The sequence below is a fragment of the Podarcis melisellensis genome (assembly GCF_964234715.1).
Source record: "Podarcis melisellensis genome assembly, chromosome: 1".
Classification (NCBI taxonomy): Eukaryota; Metazoa; Chordata; class Lepidosauria; order Squamata; family Lacertidae; genus Podarcis; species Podarcis melisellensis.
In genome coordinates this window covers 81,282,692-81,309,155 of record NC_138528.1, presented here as the reverse complement: position 1 = coordinate 81,309,155, position 26,464 = coordinate 81,282,692, and the positions used below count along the sequence as shown (strand labels likewise).

At 47.6% G+C, this 26,464-nt stretch overlaps 1 protein-coding gene and 1 long non-coding RNA gene across 2 annotated transcripts; one reads left to right on the top strand and one right to left on the bottom strand.

Moving 5' to 3' along the window:
* Positions 1 to 432: 432 nt before the first annotated feature.
* On the bottom strand, positions 433 to 25,959 carry SLC43A1 (solute carrier family 43 member 1). The gene is made up of 16 exons (XM_081882496.1): positions 25,709 to 25,959; positions 21,570 to 21,697; positions 19,828 to 20,005; positions 17,514 to 17,706; positions 16,682 to 16,737; positions 16,179 to 16,255; positions 10,568 to 10,660; positions 9,650 to 9,783; positions 8,700 to 8,869; positions 6,802 to 6,936; positions 6,518 to 6,553; positions 5,095 to 5,233; positions 4,829 to 4,970; positions 4,633 to 4,706; positions 3,233 to 3,356; positions 433 to 1,834 (listed from the first exon to the last, which is right to left on the bottom strand). Exons 3-16 carry the CDS (start codon positions 19,979 to 19,981, stop codon positions 1,640 to 1,642), a joined length of 1,722 nt encoding a protein of 573 aa, XP_081738622.1. The 5' UTR covers positions 19,982 to 20,005; positions 21,570 to 21,697; positions 25,709 to 25,959; the 3' UTR covers positions 433 to 1,639.
* On the top strand, positions 10,667 to 16,165 carry LOC309353219. The gene is made up of 3 exons (XR_014161734.1): positions 10,667 to 12,512; positions 13,374 to 13,548; positions 15,585 to 16,165. It is a non-coding gene; the product is annotated as an uncharacterized lncRNA (long non-coding RNA).
* Positions 25,960 to 26,464: the final 505 nt, after the last annotated feature.

The window sequence follows — 26,464 nt, the reverse complement described above, 5'->3', positions numbered from 1 at the left end:
GAGTTGTCCGCGACTGGACCTAATGGTCAGGGGTCCCTTTACCTTTATGTGTTTTAGTCCTGCTTTTAATCTCTTGAGTACCACGACCAAATCCATCTCCCCACCCACCCCTGTTTAGTGCCCCCAGCAGAATGCTGTTACAGGAGAGGCTTGTCTGCCAAAGCTGCTTTTCTCCTCCTAGGAATTTTAGCATTATTTATTTTTTTCCTTTCCAACAGTTTGTAGCATGCACACTCTCTCGCTCTCCATTTTCCTCTGGCGGGGGTCTGTGGTGGTTCAGACTTATGTTAAGGGATGGAGGTATTGCTTTTATGATTTGATTACTTTGTGTTGTGCTTTGGTTTAAATTACTTTGTGTTTCATATATTGTATGGTGTATTTTACTGTATCTTGCTTTGAGTGATTTGTAAGAAGCTTAACTACTGCTAGTAATAAAACCGAACCAAAACCGGTTTCGTTTTATTGTTGATTGATTGTCTTGCTGTAAGCCATGTTGAGGACAATTTTTGGTAGAAAGGCAACACTAGAAATTTAAATATAAATAAATAAGTCTTTTTGTTGGAGTCTGGCAATATACCTGGTATAATACCTGAAATCCAGCCTCTAGAAAGCACTGCTACAGTCGCTCTTGCTAGGATATAATTCAGCTGAAAGTCATTAAAAATTACATTCTTGTTCTCTCTATTACAAATCCTGTTACATTAACATCCTCCCCATAGTAATCCAGAACCAGTTCTGTAATTTGCACATCTCATAACTGCTGTCAAGAGAAGGTCCAAACCCGTAGAGAGACACATAGCATTCAAGAGGCCAGCAGAGTTTAGTCTCGGGACAAGATAAGCTTGTTTTCATAAAGCTTGGTGTGGGATTAGGAGATTGGAGAGAGGACTTGCAGTGTCAGCTGTAAAATGATGCCCCAATATTGAATCCCCAACAGCAGCTGCCAGAATACAAGGAAGCTGAGGGAACATCTTTGACTCATGAGAGTCAGTTGAGAGAGAAAAGAGCATTAAAATTGGACAGACATCTGTGTGCGTTAATTCAGCCTTCCTCAGTTTAACGCCCTCCAGATCCACAAATGAGGTCAATTAGGGTTGAAATCCAAAACATCGGGGGGGCGCCAGGCTGGGGAAGGCTGGCTTCATTCATCCCTTGATTGCATCTGCAATAACCACCATGGCAGAGAGGAGGGAACCGAAAAGGGTAATTTGGCAGCACAGCCTCAGAACGCTGAGACTATGATTGGAAAGTGCTGGCTAAGTGGTGTGAACTAGACATAGACACCATGACCTGGCACCTGCCAGCAAGAGAGAGACCTTTCTAGAAACTATTCTAGTCCTCTAATGCTCACTGCCCTAGCATCTATTTAAAAAGTTTTAGGGCCGTTTAAAATACTCTGCAAAAAAAATAGAGTTCTCTTTCTGTATATAGATATATATATAAAATATAGACATAAATATAGATAGGCATTTGTTGAGATTTAAAAGCACCTCGGTTATTTTCATAGTTCCCAAATATAAAATTGTCACAGTATTTCCCCCTCCCCTCTCTAATAGCATCTCACTCCATCTGCTCAGCACTCGGATTCCACATTCTGTTCTCTGTCACCCACAAGCTCCCCACCTTCCCTGTCCCTGGCTTATACAGTGGTGGCATCGTTGCTCAACAAGCCGTTGGTGGCTGCATTGTCCTGGAGTTTCATCTGGGCACCGTTCGCCTGATCTGGAATCCCTTCTTTGGCTGCCTGTTCCTGGAGGAGCCTGCGGCGGTAGAAGTAGAGGTAGCTGGGAAGCAGGAAGCCCACAAAAGAGAAGATGAGGAGGGGAAGGTTCACCTGGGGAGAAGGGCAAGGAGAATCAGCAACGGGAGTGCAGACCCAGTGATGTACACTTATGCTAAATGCTGATGGGGGGCAGAGAAAATGCTAGCCCCACCTCCTGGCCTGCCCTTAAAGTGGGGTACTGTCTTCACTGTGAAGTCCCAACTCAGAAAAGGAAGACAAGTGAACAGAAACTTTTAATATCCTCCCTTTAATGAATTAAAAGGATGCATCCTGCTGTTTCCACATGTAAAATAATATTATACCCTGCCCATCTGGCTGGGTTTCCCCAGCCACTCTGGGCAGCTCACAAAATAATAATAATAATAATAATAATAATAATAATAATAATGCAATAAAACATCAAACATTAAAAACTTGCCCTAAGCAGGGCTGTATTTGGATTTAGATGTCTTCTAAAAATCAGATAGTTGTTTATTTCCTTGACATCTGATGGGAGGGCATTCCACAGGGTGGGCACCACTACCGAAAAGGCCCTCTGCCTGGTTCTCTGTAATTTCGCTTCTTGCAGTGAGGGAACCGCCAGAAGGCCCTTGGCATTGGACCTTAGGCTGAATGATGGGGGTGGAGACGCTCCTTCAGGTATACTGGGCTGAGGCCATTTAGGGCTTTAAAGGTCAGCACCAACATTTTGAATTGTGCTCAGAAATGTACTGGGAGCCAGTGTAATGATGTGCAGGCACATGCCCACTCAGCCACCATCCTGTGATTGCTCCTTTTCCTGCACTGCACCAGCATGCTAGAGAAAGGGTCAGAGCATAATGCTGGCTGCAGCAGGCACTTATTGCTCAGCACATGTGACATTACCAACCTCTCCACACAGGCAGGGTAGTTTTGTAACTGTTTTTAAAATGTTAGTGGATCTCTTTCTTTCTTTTTTTGCAAGATGTGGGGTGAATGCACAAATGCTGATGCTTGTTTCTTTGTTAAAAGAAGTGCACAAATATAAATCAGATCCAGTGCTGGATATACGTATAAGCTAAACAAGCTATAGTTTATAACTCTCTTGGGTTGGGGGCCCCAAAAAAATTTAAAGGGGAAAAAACTGAATGTACATTTCCAAAATATAAGATAAAAAACAAATAAAATAAAACCTACATACAGCAACAGTGTTTTGTGTTGTGTAGGCTCCTATTTGTTATGCGCAAATGGCTTTAGATACCTATTAGCTCCATTAATTACCATATAGCATATATTCAACACAAAAAACAGTGACAATTTGTTATTGAGAAAGGACAGCTGGACATATAAAGGGCCCCATTACCTTCAATAGCTTAGGGCCTCATCAAGCCTAAATCCGGCCCTGACCGGATCCACACTGCAAGTGAAAAGTTCAATGCGATCCCTCTTAAAAAGCAACCTCAGTCTTCACCCTGAGAAGCCATAACTCACCCAGAAGGGATCACCGTGTAGTGGTCCCACCATAGCCATGAAGAGTGGCTGCTGGAGGAGAGCAAATACAGCACTGATCAAGGACTGTAGACCGGTCAATGTACCAAAGTGATTGGACGGATACCTGGCAACCAGAAATTGCGTACAGAGGGTGAGACTCAAAATGCCGCAGAAGCTGGTAACACCCCTCCCCCACTCCCAAGACCCATTGCACACACCTTCCAGATATCTGGGAAGTAGATCAGCTGCTCAAAAGTTTTTAAAATCTATCCATATTTTAAAGCAGCCTTTGCCAACCTGGTTCCTTCCAGATTGCTTTGGGTTTTAAATCCCCCCAAAAGTAATGCGGTACAAAACAACTGGAGGGCACCAGATTGGCAGAGGCCAAGCAAGGACATGTGAAACACATAAGGATGTCTATCTATGAACAGGAAAAGGAAAAGAATGTGTGAATGGCAGTGGCGTAGCGTGGGTTGTCAGCACCCGAGGCAAGGCAAGTAATTTGCGCCCCCTAACCCGTGGATTTGTGCCCCCTTACCCTAACCCCCAGATGTTGCGCCCGGTGCAGCCTGCCCCCCTGCACCTCCCCACGCTACGCCACTGGTGAATGGGCAAAGTTAGTAGTGACATGAACAACAGCTTCTACTGAAAAGCAGGAACAGCTTTAAGGTTTGGCAACAGAAATGCAAATATAAACTGCCTCTTTATTGCTGCTCCTTCCCCCCTGCTCAAACTCTCAACTGTTAGGGAAGATATGCTGCCTTTAGAAAAAAGATAACTAGAGATAAAGAGAAGGGGAAAGCCAGCCGATAGGACATCTCCTCCTCCTCCCTTCCAGCTCTCTTTGCCTGTCAGCCAATGAGTAGAGCCAGAGAGCAGAGCTGCTCTTCCCACAGGTGTCACAGCATGAGATTTTGGAGTGGCAGACAATCCTACCAGAATGCAAACGCACACAGGGCCCTCCCTCTCCCCCACCTCTATGGTCTTGCTTTGCAGCTCCAAAACGGAAACTGCTATTAGGAAGGGGAAAGGAGCACACTTGGCTGTCTCTCCGGCTTCATCCACCACCTCTGGAACTCTCCCCATGCCTTGTGCTTTAGCCACATAGCTTTGGGAGGGGGAACTAAAACTAGACCCAAATCAGGGTGTATCCACATTTGAAAGCGTTTGATAAGAGGCCTTCTTTGGCCTGAGATTTCCATATCCCTGGTGTAGCGTAAGAAGCACAGTGCAAGTTCTCCTCTCTCCTGACCATGCTAGCTGGGGCTGATGGGAGTTGGGGGTTCAACTACATCAGGAGGGCAGGGCACCAGGTTGGGGAGAAGCTGGTGCTGACCATAATCTTGCTCCCACTCTGAAGCTGGGAAGGCAAGGGCGCTCCACACAGTGGCATAACTCACACAGCGGCATAGAGACCTCCGCAGGCAGAATGGAAAAAACCACGCACCATGGTGTGAAAAATGAAGGTCACATACTGTTGAGAAAGAAACAAAATGAAAGAAGCCACACTGGGCTGATCTGATGAAGGGCAGGATCAGAGGGAGGCCATATGCCAAGGTGCATCATGGGTGAAATGAGACGTGGGGCAGAAGTTACCTGGAGAGGGAGGTTGTTGATCAGGCAAGTGGTACCAAATCCCACCAGCAGTAGGTTGGTGATGACAAAGGCACGAATAGCATTGGTGAGCTTCTGGATTTTACAGTAGCGAACTTTGGCTGGCTTTCCTTTTGTCTCAGTCCTAAGGAGAAAAAAGGAGAACGGTCAGCCCCCTGTGACTGTATCAACATCCTCACACCAAGAGCATTCAGGTTTGGTCTTCGTACCGATTCAGCTTTTGAAATTAGGAGAATTGTGACTCTCACCTTGCCGATCCAGCGCTGTTGACATTCCCTGGTGCATCCACACAGTCCTTCATGCGCCAGTCCATCACGTAGCCAATGAAGGGACAGGTGAGAAGGCACAGTAACTGCATGACACCAAAGATGGAGGAGTAGAAGCCAACTGCCCAGCAAAAAGAAAGGGGGTAGGAATGAGAGAACAGTCCGAAGCTAACCAGCAGTGGTTAGACTGCCATCTGAGAGGCCTTATGAACACCACTCTGAACTCGCTGGAGGCAGGGTGGAACAAACACAGGAGAAATAATAATCCTTTGCGCCCAGTGCAGATGGTGTGGGAAGTATTTACCAATTGCCATGGGGAAATGCTTTGGTCTAGGCCTGTCCACACAGCATGAATTCACCACTCCACATTTCATCCTTTCCTCTTTGTCCCTGCTTCCCATTATCTTTCTCTCAGCTAATCAAGTCTGGCCCTCACTTTCCCCAGGTAAGCTTTTTTTATTTAAAAGTGTTTCTAGGCCACTTCTCGGGGCAAAGGGCCCATCCTAAGCAGCTAACATTCAAAAGATAAAAAGAAAACAAAATTGTAAACCAATAAACTACCACTCAACAGTGCCTAACATCACCTGCTATGTTAGACAAAGGACCAGAAACCCAGTATTCCTCCCATGGGATAAAACTTGCTTTTCCCCCATTTCCAGTCTCTCCATTTTGTATACAGCTCAGCACCAGGTTACTTGAGAAACTGTCTTATCCCTTATATACCCAGAAGGGCAGTGCCTTCAGCCGGAGAGTTTCTCCTTAAAGTGCCAAAAATATCAGAAGCTTGCCCCATAGTAAAGTAACTCAGAGCAGGGCTTTCAGTGTGGCTATCCCTTGTTTTGTGGAACAGCATCCCTGTGGAGATACAGCACTATCTGTACTTTCCAGAAACAACTGAAGACATTTTTGCTCTGACAAGCTTTTCCGGCTAGAAGAAAAGCTTTCTTGCCTTAGGTGTTCATTTTGTATTGCTTCAGTTGTTGTTTCCTACCATTTTCAAAATTATATTTAGCTGTTCTTATGGTTTGTTTGTAAGTTGCTTTGAGACACATGTAAAAGGTAATTCATTTATTAATAACAGCAGCTGCAGAGGCAGCCCTGGTTATCAGTCAAGATGGGCCAGTTCTGCTCCATCAGCGCTCATAACTTGCCACTGTGAAAAATTGCTACTTGGACTTATTAAATTTTCCAAAGCAGGCTGAAAACCATTTTATGTTTGCAGGGAGGCGGCTTTGAGATTTTAAAAGGAGACTTGGGATCCCTTGTCTAGGCTTTGTTTCTTAGGAAATGGAAGTTCCCAACCAACCCAAAGCCTGGGCAGGCAGAGCGATGAACAGAGGGCTTGTTTACCGCACACATACATGGAGAGGTCTGCACTAGGCTCATCTCACATGAGGGTTCCTACCTGTTTCCTCAGCTTCATCCGCCAACTCTTCTGGAACTGGAATGCCCAAGAAAAGAAGAAGGAAAGAACAAGACTGCATCACAGTAATTGAACCAGGACCTTGTCCCAACAGACCCAGATTCACTCCCCTAGCAACTCTACACAATTATTCTGTAGGTCACCCTGCAAGCAATACTTCTCCCAGTCTCCTATGTTGTTTATTCTCCCCCCAACTCCCATCTTTCTCTCCTTTGCTTCCTGGTGTCCTTTGGCAGCTGGGAAATCTTTCCCCTATCAGTCCTCACCGCCTGTCACTTGGAACTCCAGCATCTTGTTCATGGCTGCCATGTAGAAGATGACACGCAGCTGGGTCATGCCCATGGTGAAGAGACTCCACAGAAAGATGGGGGAGCAGACACTGCGGCGGAAGGGGGTGGTACCTGGAGCCAAACAGAGCACGGAATACAGATCAGGAATGGAGAAAACTTCAAATTTCCCTGGACTGCAACACCAACAAGCCCTGCCACTGGCTATGGTGGGCTGGGGCCTAAGGGGCCAATCATTTGTAGGTTCCCCTTCCTAATTTAGAGGATTGATGTGGCACAGCAGCCAGAAGGACTAATAAGGCTGTGCAGATAGACAAAGCAGAGCAAAATCTTGTGTTCACTTAAGGTAAAGTTAAAAAGGTAAATAACCCCTGGACGGTTAAGTCCAGTCAAAGGTGGTGGTGTGGCGCTCATCTCACTTCAGGCTGAAGGAGCCAGCGTTTGTCCACAGTTTTCTGGGTCATGTGGACAGCATGACTAAACCACTTCTGGTGCAATGGAACAGCATGACGGAAACCAGAGCGCACGGAAAGGCCTTTTACCTTCCTGCCATAGCAGTACCTACTTATCTACTTGCACGGGTATGCTTTTGAACTGCTAGGTAGGCATGAGCTGGGACAGAACTATGGGAGCACACCCCATTGTGGGGATTCAAACCTCCGACCTTTCAATCGGCAAGCCCAAGAGGCTTGGTGGTTTAGACCAGTGTTTCCCAACCTTGTGCCTCCAGATGTTTTTGGCCTACAACTCCCATCATCCCTAGCTAGCAAGACCAGTGGTCAGGGATGATGGGAATTGTAGTTCAAAAACAGCTGGAGGCCCAAGGTTGGGAAACACTGGTTTAGACCACAGCGCCACCCTCTTAAAGTATATGGGGGCGTCGAATTTTCCACTTGCTGCCCATCCCCATACACCAACATGGAGCACACTGGCTGGGCTAACAGGGCAATCCTGCTCCCTATCCATCATTGTTGAAGGCATAAGGGGTTTTATCTGAACAGCCCTGCGGGTGGCAAACACCAAAAAAGATGATGGGAAAGATTATCTCATGGAAAAGCACTAGCTTCACTATCATTTCAGCTCTAGAAAAAGGTGAGTTTTAGTAGAGATGGAGGCACTTCTGAGACTCAAAGGTTTGGAAATTATGCCTTGTTAGAGAACAAGAAGGTGGTGGCTTTTTTGTAAAACCTTTACCTTTTGAATTCAGGCTCAACACAGTTGCTGGCAACTTCCACTGGATTATTTACAAGGCTATATACATCTCCCCAGCAGACCTCTTAACTCCAGCCTGCAGCAGGGGATTCATCTGGTTTATGGGACGGGAGGTGAGACTCTTTAAGGGGACAGTGTGTAGTTAGTGTACTGTGCCTGAATACAGGAAAGGGTTTTTTATTTTTAAAAAAGGAAGGACTCAGGAATGGGCTTCAGCCCTGTTTTCTGCTATGAACTAGAATAACCTCCTCCTCAAGTTTAATTCCTTCACATTATGCAGGCAGAGAAAGCCCAGCCACTCCCTAGAAGTTGTTTTTCCTCACAAGAGCGAGACAGATGTCAAAAGGAAACGGCAATGGCTTGCTCCTGCCGATAGATGGAGCCAGATGCCAGGGCCTGTTCTCAGCTCTTGCAGCCACTGCCAGGAACGGAGCCTGACGCAAGAGGCCCAAGGCCTTGCAGGAATAAATCTATAGCGCTTCCCATCCCTCAGGAAGCCTCGAGGAAGCCCCTTGACCTGCAAGAGACCTGTGTGTGTTTGTGTGCAAGCCATGGAACACTAGATGGGCGCTAAACCAAACCGCAGGCTTTGTTCGACAAGCCGGGGAAGCCGGGATTTCCTTCCTTCTTGGGGAGCTGTGGTGATGTGATGAGGGGGCACTCACGATCAGAGGATTTCATGGGCTTTCGGTGCAGGTCCTCCACAGATGGATAGAGGCCATCGAGATGTGGCGCTCTCTGGCTCAGCCGCTGCCCCACGGCCGTCATGTGCACATAGAACCGGTCGCCCGTCACCTTGTGGTCAAGGGCTAAGCTGCTCAGTTTGATCTTCTTCCTATCTCAGGGACATGGAGGGAATGTTACATGCTTGCTGTCCCCCCACATTGGGCAAAGCCTATGGGAGAAATTCAGTGTTGTGCTATGATGGACGCCATCTTGTCTCATGGGAAATTGGTGCCAATGCCAGTGCCACTTCTACACCAGCAGCAGAGGCAGAGGCGGCATTTCCGGTTTCGCCTCAAGCAGCAAAACAGGACACGCTGCCACAGCTCTAGTGGAAAATAAAGTGGACCCTGCAAGCCTAAAGCTTGCCCACCTCTGGAGTAGTGAAAGAGCCCAATGGGCCCAAGTCCAAATATGAGCTGCGTTGGGCTGAAGGGGGGCGATAAAACTGAGTCTCAGATATTGTGGACTGCTTAGAGTGGAAACAGGCATATGTGGTAGAGGTGCCTCAGGGTCAGGGGTCAGCAGCAGCACCTGGCGTCTTTGGCCATGTGCCATGACTGGCAGGGCCCACTGCTGCTGCCCTGCCTGTTTTGGTTGTTTTTTCCTGGCTTGGCACTTCAAGCAGCACCAGACAGCTGGTTTTAGACACTCTTTAAATTTCCCACAGTGCTCATTTCCTAGGAAATCAGAAAAGGTTGCCAGACCCAGCTGCCCAGTTTGCCCAAACAGAGAAGGCCACTCAGCGTACCCAAAGTGCTGCTGCTCTTGGGATAGGCACCTCCCCACTCCCTCACAGAAAGCAGCTCTCTCTGTCCAGGGGACAGCCTGCCCCAGGTGACGGGAACAGGAGCAACCTTCCTCAGTTAAGGCTGAACCGGCTGCTGCTTACATGTAGCTGACTTCTTCGGGAGCCGGGAAGGATTCACGGGGCCAGTTGATCACGCAGTTGAGGAAGATGAGGCAAGCCAGGCCTGACCAGACGAGCATAATGGTGATGAAGGAAACTCCGCTGTCGTAGATCAGCTAACAGCAACGGGACAGGAGACAGAAATGAAGGGGTGGGAGAAGAGAGAGGGCGGCAGAGGAGGCCTCAGGTGGGCTTGGGCAGTCTCCCAAAGTAGAATCAAGGGGGAAGCCAACAGGTAGTCCAGAACACCTGGAGAACACAGAGTTCCCATCAGCCCCAACCAGCATGGCTGATAGTCAGAGAAGATTGGAGCTGCAGCCTGCAATATCTAGAGGGCACCACGTTGGCTGCCCTACACTAAGGCACGATTGGTTTTAGCCAAAGTGTCTTTTCTTTGAGCATCAAACCCAGTCTAGCACTAACCATGGTTTGTTGTTGGTTTAGAAACCATGGCTTGCTTTAACTAAGTGTGGTGTTCTGTCTGAACCCAACAGCCTTTGTTTAACCATGGTTTGTTTGGCCACCCCACCCTAGACACTTGCCAAGCTACAGAGGCACAGGGCAAGAGCCTCGGGGAGGGGCAAGTATCAGAGAAGAAAGCCATGGTTTGTTTGCTCATGTGAGAGACACCCTGTGGATTGTTGAACAAACCATGGCTAAAGCAAGCTATGGTTTAGTGTTATGTATGAACTCAACCAATGCCTCCTGGATTCTACCCTGCCTCGCCTTATGCCTCCCTTCAATACCCCTAACAGGTCTAATGGAGGAAATATTATCTCTGACTCAACTGTAAGGCTCCGTCAGCCAGGAGAGAAGCACATCTGGGAGCTGCCTCAAGCCCTAAGTAATAGTGGGACACTCCACACTAGGCAGCTGGGGTGATTCAGGTTTGCTACATACCTTGACCCCAGGAAATGTAACAGCAGAGGAAGCATACGAGCCAATCATGAGGGCCATGAAGGTAGACCGCAGGTGTCCAAACATGTTGGGCAGCTAAGGAGAAACAAAAGGAGAAAAGAATTAGCAGAAATGTCCTGCTTCCACTCCAATTCAAGGGCTTCTTCTGTAGGGCTGCTAGAGTCCTTCTGCCTTATTCAAGAACTTCACAGAACACCATGGAAGCTCCAAAGGCTGTACTGGAGAATTATCACACTCCAGGCATCAAATGGCTGGAATCTTGTTTATTTTCCAAATTCTCATTGCATCTCTCATTCTGAGCTTTCATTTACTACAGATGAGGCACATTCTACATAAATGTATCACAGCTTAATCCAACATGTGTTACAGCCCAACTTAAATATGCCTGCTTAGAAGTATTTCTCACAGAGTTCAAGGGGGCTTAATCCCAGGTAAGTGTTGCAACTTTAACCAAGTTCAGTCCACAGAAGGTAAAAAGTAGGGTTTAGTTCGCTCTTTCAATTCATCTTGGGAGGGGTGTTTCTAGGATGAAGGGGAAATTGTGAAGCTCCCTTGTCATTTTTGCTATTGGGTTCTGCATGTTCTTTAAGGAATGCTATATTTACAGTTTTGGAATGTGGTTTTCTGGTATGTTATTATATTTGCTATTTGCCATGTTATTATGAAATTGCTTTTGTTTTGAAATTGTTGCTATGTTGTTTTGCTATGTTACTATGATATTGTTTTTATTGTGTTTGTTTGAAATGCATCTGTTTCTTTGTTGTAAGCCACTTTGAGCATGATGTGTGTGTGTAAAAGCGGCACACAAATAAAATGGGTGGTGAATGCATGAAAGAAAATGAATGGTACATGGATACATGCAGAAGATCTGGATACATGTGGTTTGTTGCAAGTGGAGAACTAGGAAGTGAGAGTCATTAGCCCAGATTTACTAATCCACAGTAAAACAAAGCAGAGAAAGATGTGGCTAATATCCAAGAGCAGAAAAGATAAAGACTATTGTCTTCTAATCTCTGCAAATCAAGCTGCTGTTTAAGGTACTGGAGCAGAGGCTGGTAAAACAATTGGGTGTCTCAGAGACACCAAAAAAAAGCCACCTGTTTATCAGGAGGGGAGTTCAGGTGTTGTGAAGAGTTAAGAAACCTCCGGGTAGGAATGTGTATAAGTCAGTGGGGAGCAGGAGAAATAATAACCTGGCTTCCATTTAGTTTACTGTTCCGGAAGGGAAACTCCAATTTCTAGATTGATTGCAGCATCTTAAAAATGCAAGGTTGGGTATAGAACAGCTGTGGCCCTCAGAATCCTTAGTAAGATGTAAGCTACACCAGCATCAGAGAGAGATAACCGAACATATGGTGTCGCCTTATTCTGCCAGGCCATTGACCCACCAGAGACCATCCAATATCTCAGGCAGGGGTAAAATTCCCAGCCCTATGACTAGAACCGTTTCAACTGGAGATGTCCGAGGCTGGACCTGGGGCCTTCCGAGTGCCAAACATTTACATCCACTGAGCTATTTGTACTCCACTCCCGAGAAAATATGCTTATACTTGGAGGGAGAACCTTCTAGTTATCCACCTGTTTTTCCTTTGCAACAGCCCCGGGGTTGTGGCGTGCTGCCAACCAAGCACTTTGCTTGGGTAAACAGTGGCGCACAGGGAGAGTCTGCCACACTCCAGCTCTTCAACATATGCCCTTGCCAAAGGCAAGGGGGGAGCGGGTGGGGCACTCGACCCTGCCTTCTGATTGGCCAGATGCTACCCTTTCCTGGCTTATGTATATGTACCCTGTGGGTACAAGAAGGCACAAAAAGGCAGTGTAATCTAATAGTGAGGCAAGCACCGTTCCTTATGTGTTCTGGGAAGAACTGGAAACAATCAGAGCATGCACACAAACACCACCACAAAGGGAATGAGGTAAGCACCAGGTAAGATATCTCTCCCCTCCCCAAGGTTTCCCAGACTTGGGTCTCCAGCTGTTTTTTGGACTAAAACTCCCATCACCCCCCAACTACTGGCCCTGCTAGCTAGGGATGATGGGAGTTGTAGTCCCAAAACAGCTGGAGACTCAAGTTTGGGAAACCTTGTGCTAGGGTGACTGTAGCACAGAAGGAAAGGGTCCATGTGCCTTTTAAAAAAAAGTATAATAAGAGGGAATTCCAGTAAGTGCAGCTCTTCTCAGTCCCAGATGATGAGATGCCTACAACATGCCCTCTTTGACATGGCTCTAAAAGGTACAGGGTGTCTTCGGTCACTTCTCCCAGGTCATGTCACCACAGAGCTCTGTCCTCAAAACTTTGCACTCCCTGGAATCTTACACAACAGGAATGAGAAGGCACGCATGTCCCTCCTAATACCTGAACAGGAGACGGATTACACAATGAAATACGCACACCCTATGCCAAAACAGACAAGTTGTGGACTTGCACGCGCACAGAGAAGTGCTCTTGCAACCAGTAAAAGGGGCTTCACATTTTACACGAACACTCTCTGCGCTTGCAAAGAAGACACGCATGCAGAGCAGAGAGATGTCTCAACCTGCAGGGCTGAGTTCCACCACACAGATTTGCATCGCTTTAATTGCTGAGCTTTACGAGGGCGGATTTTTCTCAAATTAACTTGTTGCCAATACTTCCATCATAAATCACGCAAATTATACCACAGCGCAGAGAAACAAGGCATGAGAGAGCTAGCGGGACGGAGAGATTTAGTAGAAAACAAACACCTGGGCTTTTAATTATGGTCTCAAAGGGAGACTACTTATTTCTTCGTGCTTTTATCCTGCGTAGGTGTCCTTCCCTGCACCAACCCACCCATACAGCAGCCGAGCTTTGCTTTCCCCGCTTGTTTTTAAATACAGCGAAGGAAGAAAAAAGCCTATTTCTGGACAGTACAACCTCAAAATGCAGATGGAAGCTGGCATGACTTAATGGTCCTCCACACAAAGAGGAGGGTGAAGATGATGTGAGTCATTTGTCTTCTGTGTACAAAGATTTAATTCCATGGGAAAGTGCTCAGTCACATGAGTCTCCCTCGGGCCCAGGGGCCAGATGAAACTTCTCTATCTGACCCCTGGGACTCTTCCCAGGCCAAACTTGTCAATGGTCCTTCTCTTCACCCCCTTGAGTTCTTTTGCTTGGCTGGAACATGTCCTTGAACAATGCGCATGCATCTCAGTGGCCGGAATGGGGGTTGGGGAGATGTGTTTGTGTGTGCAGAGCAACCCCTGACTTGTGCATAGCTGGAACATAGCTTACGATACAAAGGCAAGAGGACTATCAATGGCTATTAGCCCTGACGGCTCTGCTCTGCCTCCAGTTGGAGGTAAAAAAGCTTCAGAATACCAGTTGCTGGAAACCACAGGAGGGGAAAAGATTCTTGTGCTCAAATCCAGGCAACAAGATTTGAGAACAGGATGCTGGACAAGATGGGCCACTGGCCTGATCCAGCTGACTCTTCTTATGCTCTTAGGAGTCTCATCTGTCATTCAGCCCTGTGATCTTTGGATGCAGGGCGGTATACAAATTTGACAAATAAATACTAATATAAAATTTAAAGTTCTGAGCAAAAGAGGCTAACCTCCAAATTTCCATTCTATGATTTCATGGACCATCATGGCTTTTACATGCAGATCTCAGAAACCCGACACATTAACAGCAGCAGATGATCTCTGGTATCTCCTCTTAGATATCATGAGGATTCATGCATCTGGTCTATTTTTTTGCAGCATGGCAGTGTCATGAAGTGAGGGGTCTATGGTGTTCACAGAGCAGACTGTGGACACAGATGTAAACTGATGGTTGAGAGTGGATATAGGATGTCCCCATGTAAAAATCACACCTTCTGGGTTCCTTGCAGCTTCAACTGCAGGAGCGGGGCTGAGATTCCCAGTAGGTGTTTATACACAGAACGCAGTATATTTAGCTCAGAATAAAAGATGATGCCTAAGCTCAGATACGAGCAAGTATGCAGCTGTGTTTGAAATGAGAGAGGGGCCCAGCACTTCAGTTAGTTCTTGCCTCAAGTTATCAGACATTATGAAAGAAATCAAAATGGTCTCAGGTGCTATCAAAGAAGAAAAACCTAACTCCTGAGCGATGCAAAGAAGCTCAGTGAGAAATGCAAATGACGAGGAGGCCAGCTCTGCCCTCTCTTAAGTACTCCTGCAGCCACATACTCAGCCTTGACACAGGACTGCAGCAATACTTGTTGCAAAGTATAGATAGGCACCCTGCCAGTCCTGTGCAGTGCCCTGCCCCTGCCACACCTTGCCTCTGAGCCAATCATTGTGTGCGTCCCCGTTTCTTGCTGCTGGTTACCCTGTTCCTTGGGAAACAAGTAGCAGCTACCGCCTGGAACAACCAATTATAAACAAGGACAGGGCTTCTGTATGCTCAATAGCCGTACAAAAGAGGGAGTCTTTGGCAGGTTCAACTTTTGCACGCCACACCCTGCTTGGAAAACCACAGGTGCCCAAAGCTGCACTTCTCCACCAGGGTTAAAGAGACAGAAGCCCTGCCCTCACTGATCTCCCTGGCAGGGGAATTACGTCATTATCATCTGCAGTTTCCCCAACCCGGTGCCCTCTGGATGATGTTGGACTGCAATTACCATCAGCCCCAGCCAGCATGGCCAGTGATCAGGGATGATGGGAACTGTTGTCCAGCAATATTTGGAGGGCATCAAGTTGAGGAAGGGGGCTGTCTGAGTTCAATGAGGACGGTGCTTTTTTAAAAAAAAAGCAAAAAGAGTGTTCTTCAATAGATGAAGCCAAATCCCAGCCTAAACCAAATCATACAGATCAATAAATGTGCGTATGTGTTTTCATACTGCCTAACCCCACGACGGTGACAAAAAAGCTCCACTCATATACTATGTAAAGAATGAAAGTTGAATGTGTCCCTCACCTTCCCCTTATTTCTCTCTCTTTCTCTCTCTCTCTCTCTTCTCTCTCTCCCCACCTCTCTTTCTCCCTCAACCCACCTTGTCTACAAAAAAAGGCCTCAAACTGACTGCAACTGACCTGTATGAAGGATTTTACCATTTGAAAACAGCGACACTGAATGTACTTTTGCTACCTATGAAAAATCTTTCAATAAAAACATATGTAAACTGTAAACTGAAAGTATTTGCAATGCCATTCTGTGCAATTTCTTTTTCGCTGCAGGTTTTATGAGATCTGGCTTTTGGGGTGGTATTATTGAAGGAGGACAGGGAAGGAGGGGGATGCTGTACAGTTCTGGCAATGTAACCCACCCCTCTCAGCTCCTGTGAAAATGGGAGAGAGGCCACCAGTACAAGACAGACCCTAAAGGAGGGGTGAGGAATCTGTGACCTTTCAGAGATCGCTCAACTACAGCTCCCATCATTGCTGTCCATTGGTGTGGATGGGAGATGGAGCCCAGCAACACCCAGGGGGCTACACGTCCCCCACCCCCGACTTAAAACTCATCTTGAACTCAGGCCACGTGGAAAGCTCTCCAACGTCCTTGGAATGAATATGGGTGAAGAATCTTGTTCCGGTATCTCCTACTATCGCCACCCATCTCCTTATGCAGTGAAAGGGCCAATATGTCGGTTTCCCCCATACTTACAGTTAAGGAGGTGAAGGTCAGGCAGATCCCACCAAAGCCATTCAGGGAAAGGCCAAGGAAAATCAGCTGGGAAAGAACTAGCAGGAAGAGAACAGAAATGTGGGGTGAGCACAAAGGAGATTGTGGGATGCTGCAAAGAATGGGGGCACAAAAAATAGTGGGGTGACATTGTCCACAGGGCTTGAGAGTACCATGTGAGTTTGCTAAGGGAAGGGGGTGGAGCAGACTGCAACCTAAAGAACCATCCCATCATCTTTAGGTTTCTGCAGCCAGAAAGGGGGATCCAGCCATGGCTTCTGCAGCAACTCTCCTTTGCAAGCCCCAATGCTCAGGCCCACATGCTGCCTACTGTGGAGGCACAGCAGGAGGGGGAGGGTGGGCTATGGGAGTTGGTCAAGAGGGGTGATGCTGCAGAACCATCCTCCTTGCTGGTGGGAAGGAGGGAGGGTGGGGGAATTCTCCACACTGCTACTGAAAGTAAAGTGCCACATGGCCAGTCTTACCTGGTGGTTTGTAGGCTGCCAGGGCCATGAGAGCGCAGGAAACAGCAAAGCTGGCACTGCAGAGAAATTAAGACAGATGCATGAGAACAATGCAAAGCTAAGTCATGCCTTCAATGAGATGCCCCACAACCGTGTCAGGAAGTCATCCCCCCAAACCACAACCCATTCTCAGTTTCTCCGCGGCCTATCCAGTACACCCCACCCTGCCATTCCAGAGAACCAGGCAGAGGGCCTTCTCGGTGGTGGCACCCACCCTGTGGAACACCCTCCCATCAGATGTCAAGGAAATAAACAACTATCTGACTTTTAGAAGATATCTGAAGGCAGCCTTGTTTAGGGAAGTTTTTAATGTTTGATGTTTTATCGCTATTAATATTATTATTCTATTGGGAGCCGCCCAGAGTGGCTGGGTATAAATAAATAAATTACTATTACTATTCCAGACCCCTTTGAAACAAGAACCCACTTGCCAGCACTCTCAGGGCAAATTTGTCACTGTCCCTAGACCAGGGGTGGGGAACATCAGGCCCACGGGCCAAATCTGGCTTTCTAGGTCTTTCTATCTGGCCTTCAAAATTTTCCCTAGGCCACAGCCCTCCCTAGGCCTTCTTTTGCCTGGCTGGAATGCGTCCTTGAACTCTGTTAATGCCTCTTGCTTGTCCAGATAGATAAGAGAAAGGGGCATGTCTAGAAACTCGTCTACCATACAAAGGCAAACTGTACATTACTGGCTCTGCACACCCCTGGAAAGTGGCCCTCAGAACATTGTCCAGAAAGGCCCTTCAGTTGAAGAAAGGTTCCCCATTCCTTCCTCTCAATCTCTGATCCATACCTGCCGACCAGGCGCAGTGGCCTGGGGCCAAGCCGGTCCATGAGGATCCCCAGAGGCAAAGTGGCAGCGCTCAGTAAAAAGGAGCCGATGGTGAAGCCCAGGTTGAGCATCTCCTCCTGCTCCACGCAGCTGGGCCAAGGGTGAGATGAGTTAGTCGCAGCTGAGCCGTTAGTGGCATCGGTGTCATTCGCACCTAGGAAGAGAAAGAGGCAGCTTGGGTCAGAGACTTATCTCTGACTTATCTCTCACTTTCACCCCCCCAGTGTCCTACAGCAAGCAGGCTGCTCTCTACCCCTGAGGTCCCATTTCTCATCCTTCCCCCTCCCTGATGTGCTGGAGGAAATGCAGGAAATGTTGCTCCACAGCAGGTTGAGCAACAGAGCCTGGGGTGGAATAAGGTTGGGGATCCAGCATCAGTGCTGTCTTGGACCTGTAAAGCTATAGAATGGTTGCCTCGTTTACATTGTGGTCAAGGGAAGGAATCTACCTGAGATATGCAATCACGGGAAGCATCAGTGTGAGGGCAAAGTGGTTCCCTGGGGCAAGGGCTTGGAGAAGGGAGGGTATCACTTCAATTTATAATGGAAGCAGGTGTTTCTAAAGTTTTGCCCCATAGTAAGATAAGATGGCCATCTGCGGCTTGCAAATTAGCATCCTGGGAGGGGAACAAGTGTCTTGCCCTGAGGCCTGTAGGAGGGAACCAGGCACTCTCACTTCAAGACAGGCCCATAGGCTATGTTTATCATGTGGAGAATGTTTGAAACAGCCTCTGTGTGATTGCTTCTGCCTACTATTGCCCTAATGGGTAGCCGCAGTTGCCATATTGTGCTTCCACAAGGTGTGAAATGTCTCCCACCAGCCCTACCCACTTGACCTCAGCGTGGGGAAACTCCAGAGGGATGCCAAGTTTGTGGGGACCCATGACAAGGCCTTTACAGAGGTGGTTCCCCATTGGCGGAGAACCCTCCCTAGTGAGGCGTGTCTGACTTTCAGGAGGAATTTAAGAACATTCTTGCTTACCCTGGTATTTGATGGCAGTAAGACACTGTGCCCAGCAACCCAGAGATCACAGGTTGTGAAAATTTTTCACTGTTTTTAGAATGTTTCTTAACAGTTTTTCATTGTTCTTAATAATAATAGTAATAATAAATTACCATTCCCGTGTCTGACATCCTGGGCGCCTTTGAGAGGAACAGGATATAGATTAAATGAATAAGGATAAAAAAGTATGATGTGGATGTATGTGGCGTCCTACTTCGTGTGCTATGATGGCATCAGTAGTATGGCATTGTCTAGAAGCTCTCAAACAGCTTCCGTGTGATAAGTCTAACATGCCACTTTGCTTTGACTTTCAGTCAGTCACAAAACCCCACATGCTTGAGAGTGGGGAAGACACATGAATTAGGTATCTTTGCAGTAGTGGTAGTACCAGTACATATTTAATTTCTTACCCACCTTTTTCCAAGAGGTCCCAGGGTGGCTTATGATATAAAAATACAGTATCAGAAACAGATAACAATCAAGAAAATTGTGTGCAAGGATACAGAACTCCTTTTGCAGAAATAAAATTCATTAGAAGTGTTAATACAAATGGAAGTCAAAAACTCTGTGGCAGTTGATAAGGGATTAAGATCAAGACTGAATGTAATTGGATTAAATAAGCTTTCGGAAGCAGGATGAAATAAAATTATTTTACCTTGAAATCTGGCACGCTCAGCGGGTCACACAAAATGTACAATTGGCTTTTTAATTTAATAATTATAATGATATTTGAATTTGAATTGCAATCTGGTATTGATAAAATGTGGTTTATATTGGATTTTAGTAATTGAAAACTAATTTACAAAAAAATTACAATTTACAAAAAAATTACAAAAAATAGTAATAAAAGAAAACTATGTGCAGTGTCAAAAGGTCAGGATAGAACCAGAGGCAGTTGAATGCCAGCCCTACCAAGGCTGAAGTGGATGTGTCCTTTTGCTTGGTCTCATATCCACACCAGAGTTTCTACTGCACACAGTACAACCTTCTCTATCAGGCTAGTTCATAAAAACTCTGCTCCAACCAAGACCCACAGCCAGAAGAAGTCTGACCTGGTTAGAAACATCCTTGTGTTGATTAGGAATCTCAAAAGAGCAGAGTGTGAGGAAGGGGTTCTGCAGAGCTTTTTGGAAACCATCAGTCAAGGGTTCTGCTCAGGATCTTTTCTGAAATTCACCCTGCCCAGTCCCTACCACATTCTTCATCTGCCTTACCCCACTCTCTCCCTCACCATAAATGTGCAAGCAGCGCCCTGGGCTTTCCCCTGTCTCACCTATGCATATATGGGAGTAGAACCCTTCGTGCTTGAGCATGATGAGCAAGGAGCCCCAGCCCAGCAGAACGGCAGAGAAGAAGAGGTTTTCCACCACTGCGGTGCAGGCCATCCACCAGCGCCTCTGGTACGCCTGCTGCAGGCTTGGCGCCATCTTCCCTTGGACTTGGAGACCAGGCTGAAAAGAAAAGGAAGGTGGAGGTCACTCCTCGCACCCGGCAGTCTTATCAGAGGCATGGAAAGCAGACATCGCTGAAGCAAAGCAGAGATGGGGGAGTAGTGTGCAGTTTGCCACCCCACTGACAACTATGACCAGGGATGTATCTTGATGCAGGAAAGTAAACAGGTGCAAAGCAGAACAACAGCTGCTGTGTCCTGATTCAGAAAGGGAGAAAGGAAGGGACTGAAAAATCTAAACATGAGGAAAACAAAATAGTCTATTCTCCACACTGTATTAGCACTAATCCTGATGCAACATCCTGTCTGCATGTTAATACTACATGGTGGGGTTGTATTACTATTATTATTATTATTATTATTATTATTATTAAAGTGGATGGGGACTGCTAGCAGGGTTAAGATAAGGAAGGGGTAAGGCACTGGAGAGGGAGAGCATACAATTCCCACCAAGTCACAAGTGCATTTCCTGGCCCAGCCATCAATGGACCAATGGCTGCTCTCCCACAGACAACTCAGCTGCATTGTGGCTCTTCATATGAGGGAAGGAGAGCCTGGCAACAGCAGCCATTCAGAGGGGTAAGAACTGCAAAGAAAGTTGCAAGCCCACCCTCCCTGCAAGAGCACATAGCAGACCTGCCAGCCACTCTCTGCTGCAGAGCACTGACTGCTCTAAGAGCCTATATATGCTCTACATTTAAAGCTGTATCATACCACAGTCATAGCTTCCCCCTAAAAATCCTGGGGAGTGTTGTTTATTAAGGGTGCTGAGAGTTCTTAGGAACACCCCCCTCCGGAGAGTAACAATTCCCAGAATTCCCTGTGGAAAGAGAAATCCCCCTTCCCTTTTAGAAAGGAAAAAATGTGAAATTGAAAAGATTTACATATAGCTATCCAGAACCTGAGCAAACAAAATAGCATGGTGGCTTGTGTAGTTATACTACACAGAATTAAAACCCAAAAGGAGAGGACTTCCACATGTTCAGCTGGATGTCTGCAAACAGCAACATATGTATAGATGCTCATGGGTTCCATGCAGATATTAAATTAATTATATTTACATCAAGGATAGGCAGCAATCCAGCTACACATGTGAACTGGGCACAGTTTGAACATCTGTGTGCTATTTTAGCTGTGAACCAAGGAGGCCTCTATTTCAGGATGACAACACCATACATTTAAAATGCATGGCTTTTTCCTACTGTCATTCGTTAAGGATGCTGGGCTCTATGAGGAGTAAGCTACAGATCCCAGGATTGTTTGGGGGAAAGCCATGTACTTTAGATTTATGATGTGAGTGTGACTAAGACCTCCCCTCTGCCATGAACTCCCAAAGCAGCCATAAGCAACTTGCTATATCTTAGTCCCCATCTAAAACAATGGGATGATACTAATGTTGTCCTGCCATAAAGCGCTGCTGTAAAATGCAGGCAAAATGTTGTATGAGCGAGCAGAAAGCTCAAGTGTTAGGAGCTGCAAAGGGAAGCTTGAAAACATGACTCCCTCATGAGACTTAACTACAAGTGCCCCAGCCAAATTGCCCAACCGCAGAACCTTATCCTTACTTGTAAGGGCTCCAAGTGTTATGCTGGGCTCCCGAGTCCTGAAGGCAGCCTTTTGCTTCTGAGCATTTGGGGCTGAGACTTCTGAAGCTCGACAGATACAGCGGAGCTCCCAGAAGACTTAACGCTTCCTGTGGCAAGGTAGAAAGGGAAGCAAACAGCTTGGCAATGGAATTCAGAAAAGACACTCAACCCAGCAGCATTTGTAAACAAGCAACATCAGGGGGACGGAGGCGGGGTGTTGATAGACCCAAAAGAAGAAAGAAGACCAAGGAAATGTGGCCACCGCAAGATTTCGCATGGAAGCAAAAGAAAGAAGAGCCGTAAACACAGATGTTGCCTTTGGGAAACAATGCCAGAAAGCAGCTGCTTCTTGAAGTGCTTGAAGGAAGCTGCCGTTACGGGAATGTGTTGTCGAACACAGGGAACATGGTGGAAATTATTTATTTTTTAAAAGGTGTCCCATTCAACAGAAATGAGAGGAGACAAGGAGGTGAGGACAGGTGGTCTTTTTGAAACATTTTGAACGTTCCAGGTGAGTGTAAGTAAACTCTAAACTTTAGGATTCATCCCCATCCCAGCACCATGATGTTGCTAAGGACGTTGGAAAAGCCCTACTGAATGAAGCCCAGTGGCCATTTTGTTAAGCATTCTCTTCATACAGTGCCCTTCCTAGCAACTGGCAGGTGCTCAAAGGCATAGGCCCCAGACAGTGGTGAGAACCATGAATGGTAGGCATGGGTAGGGTTGTCATTCATGAACCTACTTAACTTACTTTTAAAGCCATCCAAGTTGGATTTCTGTCACTGTGCGCATTAGTTTCATAATAAAAATAACTCCACAAACACATGCACACAAACTCCACACAGATCAGCTGAGGAAGAGGGAAGCTGAGCAGGAAAAAGAAGGGGTCTGTGTGTGTGACTGTCTGGCTACAAGTGGCTGTGTGTGCGCATGTTAGGAGAAGAAAACATCACTCCCGGCTCCTCAGCTGACCTGCACACGTCAGCCAAGGAGAGGGAACAGAGGAGCAATGTATGTGTGCATTTGTGCATTAAAGATGTGTGATTATGTAGGTGTCTGGCATCACCTCCTGTGCGATCTGGCCCCAACTACTCCAGGCCCTTGGTCAGAAAAAGATTCCCCACACCTGCCCTAAAGAGAAATGAATTCCAAGGGTGGAATGTTTCTATTGCTGCCCCATAATTTTTCCTCAGGCAATTGGCTTACAAAGACAGGTGAGAAGGCTGAGCCATTTGACTGGAAGTATGTTTCCATGTCTTTATTCTCTTATTTCCTCCGAGTACATCCTGTTATAGAAGGAAAGGGTATGAATTATAGAACTAAAGAATACATAAATAAATATTTCCCCCTTGTCTCTTCCAGCAGCGATAAAGAAAAATCGCTGTGAAATATGCTGATCTGCTATAGGGTTGCATGTTATTGTTCAATTCAAAGTTGCGGGGAGGCAATTGTTCTGTTAGCACAAGCCATTCTGCTTGCCAGGCAGAATGATCTTCCCCTCTTCTCCGGGCCACCCAGAGCCCCATTGCAGAGGGAGGCAGCCCCATTGCCCTAGTGTGACTTGTTCTGCTGGCTCCTGCAAGTGCAACAACTCAGCTGAATCCACCCTAGAGATTCTGAAATTTCATTTTACAAGAAAGCAAGCTTCTGTTCTTATGGAGGCAAAGGAAAACCTGGAAGACATCTGGGAACCAGTGTTTATTAACTAAGATGGGAGCTGAAATAAACACTGAAGAGAGAAAGATGTTATTGAACTCTGCACAGTTCCCCACGGTCTAGTGTGCCTGTATCTCCTGCTGCCCATCTAAGTTTCTCTGCTTTCCTGTGCTCCACACACCCCTTAAGGTAAGGTGATCAAATTGCACAGGAAGGCAAAGCTCCTAGATGTCTAACAGAAGAGGGGAGTTCAATAGATTCAGCTTTTCTGAACACTGTGTGTCCTGCCAAAGCTCTGCTGCTGTCCTCCTTTACACAAAGCCACTCTAGCTGAAAAAACTTCAGAAGGGGGAAAGAAGTTCCACAAGTTATTTAACCACCGCAAGGTTACAATAAAAACAAATAGTGAGACGTAAGAACATCGAAACAAAGTTGCATCATTCATTCCAAACCCTGGAAGCGACCTTCTCCAGAAGTCTATATTTAGGCATACACACACACACACATATTTGAAAGTAACATATGTGCACACCACTTCAACATAAGCAAAAGAGGAAAGGAAAGACAAGTCACTGCACCAAGGAACTTGCAATTTAAAATGTTGGCCTGGCAGGCACCAATCTGTCAGTCATCCAGGTGTATTAAAAACAAGGATGCATCAACACAATGCATGCTATCACTCTCTCGCTCACACTAGCTGGATGACAGCATGTACACAGCGAATGGGTTTGCCATGCCCCAAAGTGGCTGCTTCAGATGTCTGCACAAACCTTCAAACAACCATTTCTTGGCTCTGATAGTGGTAAGGTGGGAGGGGGCATGAGAAACTCTCCACCACCAAGACAGAAGGAATAATGTGACTTGGCCTTAAGAAAGACCATTAGGAAGAGGAGGGCAAGATGTCCAATGGACCCCATTCTCCCCGACAGAAGAGTTGAAGATTATGGTGGGAAATCTGTGGAACATATTGGGGTTTTTTTTGAGAGGGGCAGGTTCTAGCTGGGCATCATCAACCCAGCATTGGCCCTGGGATGGAAATGTTTTCATCTTCTCCAGACATCACAGGGATCTGAGAGTCTGAGAAGAGGCAGGCTAGTGCATTTGGGCAGCACTGCACACCAGCAGATTGTCAGTTATTATGACTATTGTGGGGGGAACACAACTGGGCTTTCTGCCCAATGGACACCAAACAGTCTAGCAGAGCCCCCTTAGGAATGGGTCCCTCTCTGTAGCTGAGACCCTGTCCTATCTGCATCCCCCGGGGGGAAATAAGCAGCAGAAGAAAAGCTACAAGTTCCCATATGCCAGGGGCTGCAGTTTGGGGGAGGAGAACAAAAGGCAAGAGTTTCCAGGAAGATGCGATTTCCGGGGAAGAACATCAGACTGAGCGCCCTAACGGCAAAAAAGGAGGAAAAAGTTGCCCCAGGAAACTGTGGAGTCTCCGGAGGTGTGAAGAAGAGCAGAGGGAAGAACATCTGTTAGGATTTAAGTAGAGGGAATTCAGTTGTTGCTAAAGGGCAGTGCTCGGATTGGAGGGAGGGGGTCCTTAAGTTCCCCACAGAGCCCTGGCCGACCCTCCCGCCCGCCCCCCACGCCGCCACTGCCCCACTGAAGCCAAACCATGCTCCCCGTCGCCTCTCCACCCACAAGGAAAGGGGCAAAGTGGGGCATCGCAACAGGTAGGAAGGAGATGATTCTAAGCAAGCCCACATATGTTTCAAGCACTGCAGGGATTGTCCCATTTCCTCGGTGACCTCGCCTACCCCCATTTATGAACCCCGCAAAGCCCTCCGGTATGGGGGGCCAACTTGAATAAAAAATTGGGGGTCTGTAAACCCCGCCTCGCATATTCGATCACAAGATGCGGTGCTCAAACACCATTTGAATGCCAATGCTCATAAATTTGAGGGGTCCCAGCCCCTTCAAATATTCTATTGGGGGCCCAAAGATACCCTAGGAGTATCCTGTGCCCTCCGGAGATCCTGCCGCTTTATTCCCTTCCAGAATGCCCGTCGACTTGGAAATGGGGGCGGTGGAGGGGCAGCGATCAGAATATCCTTATCTCCATGCAGAAGGAGCCACCCCATTTCGGTAGCTATCAGGAAGGTGAGGGGGGAGATCATTGGTTTTAGTACGACCCCCTCCCAGCACTTTCTAGCGACTCGATCCCCCCTTGAAGCGATCCCTTCGCTCCCCCCCCCCTTTCTTCCAGCTTTCGGCCAGGCCCGGGCCGGCCCTGCTTCTCCCTCCTGCCGCACACCCAAAATATCTATGGCTGGCAAAATCAACACATGGCCGAAGTTATTTGTTTTTCCCAGCCCAGAGGAAGCGGCTGCCACGTGGAAAGGAGAGCCCTGCCTGGCAGGCGAGCGGAGCGCAATCCACAAAGGAGGCTTTCAGGGCGAGCCCCGCCCGGGCCACTCGCCGCCCCGCGCCCCTTTCCCGCCCGTCGAGCAACTCACACGGGGCGCCGGATCTCCGGCGGGCGGCAATGGAGTCGCGCCTGCTCTTCCTTGGCGAGGTGTTGCCGGCGCTGCGCTCGGGAGGGGTGGAGAGCTGGAGAGGGGATCTCCTTCTGGCCCTGCCCTCCACCTCGGCGAAGATTACGCGCCACGCCGCGCTGGCGGGTCTTGCCAGCGGCGGCCGCGGGGTGGCTTGTCCCGCCCGCCCCGGAGAAACAAGCGTGTTGCGCGCCTGGAGGGCTGGGGAGGGCGCGCAGCGGGCGGCCGGGAGGGAGCCGGAGGCGCGTGTTACTTTATAAGGCCATCGGAGAGTGTGTGTTTCTGTGTTTCCGTGTCAATCAGTCAAGAGGGGGGAAAGAACATGGGACTCGGGGAAAGTGGAGCAAAAGAGCCCCAGGCCAGGAAAAGAAGGAGCGCAACCCTTTCCACGTGGGGCATCGTCGCCCCAGCCTGCGCGCGCACACAGAGCCTCTTGTTCTAAGCGCTTCTCGCCCGCCTCTCTCGCTTTGGAGCAATAAGCAGCTGGGATATTGTTGGCGCTAGAGGACTGGCTTTGTAGCCAGGGGCAGAAGCGCAGGATTCGAATTCACCGCTACCCCAGGCTACGGAGCCGGGGCTCCATGTATGTGCATGTACACACACACACAATGGGGCTGGGACCGCTGGGTGGCTATGTGAGCACGTGTGTGTGTCCCCTCGCTTTTCTCCCCTATGGGGGAAATAAAATTGACCCGCCTCCCTTTTGCTCCTGCCGCT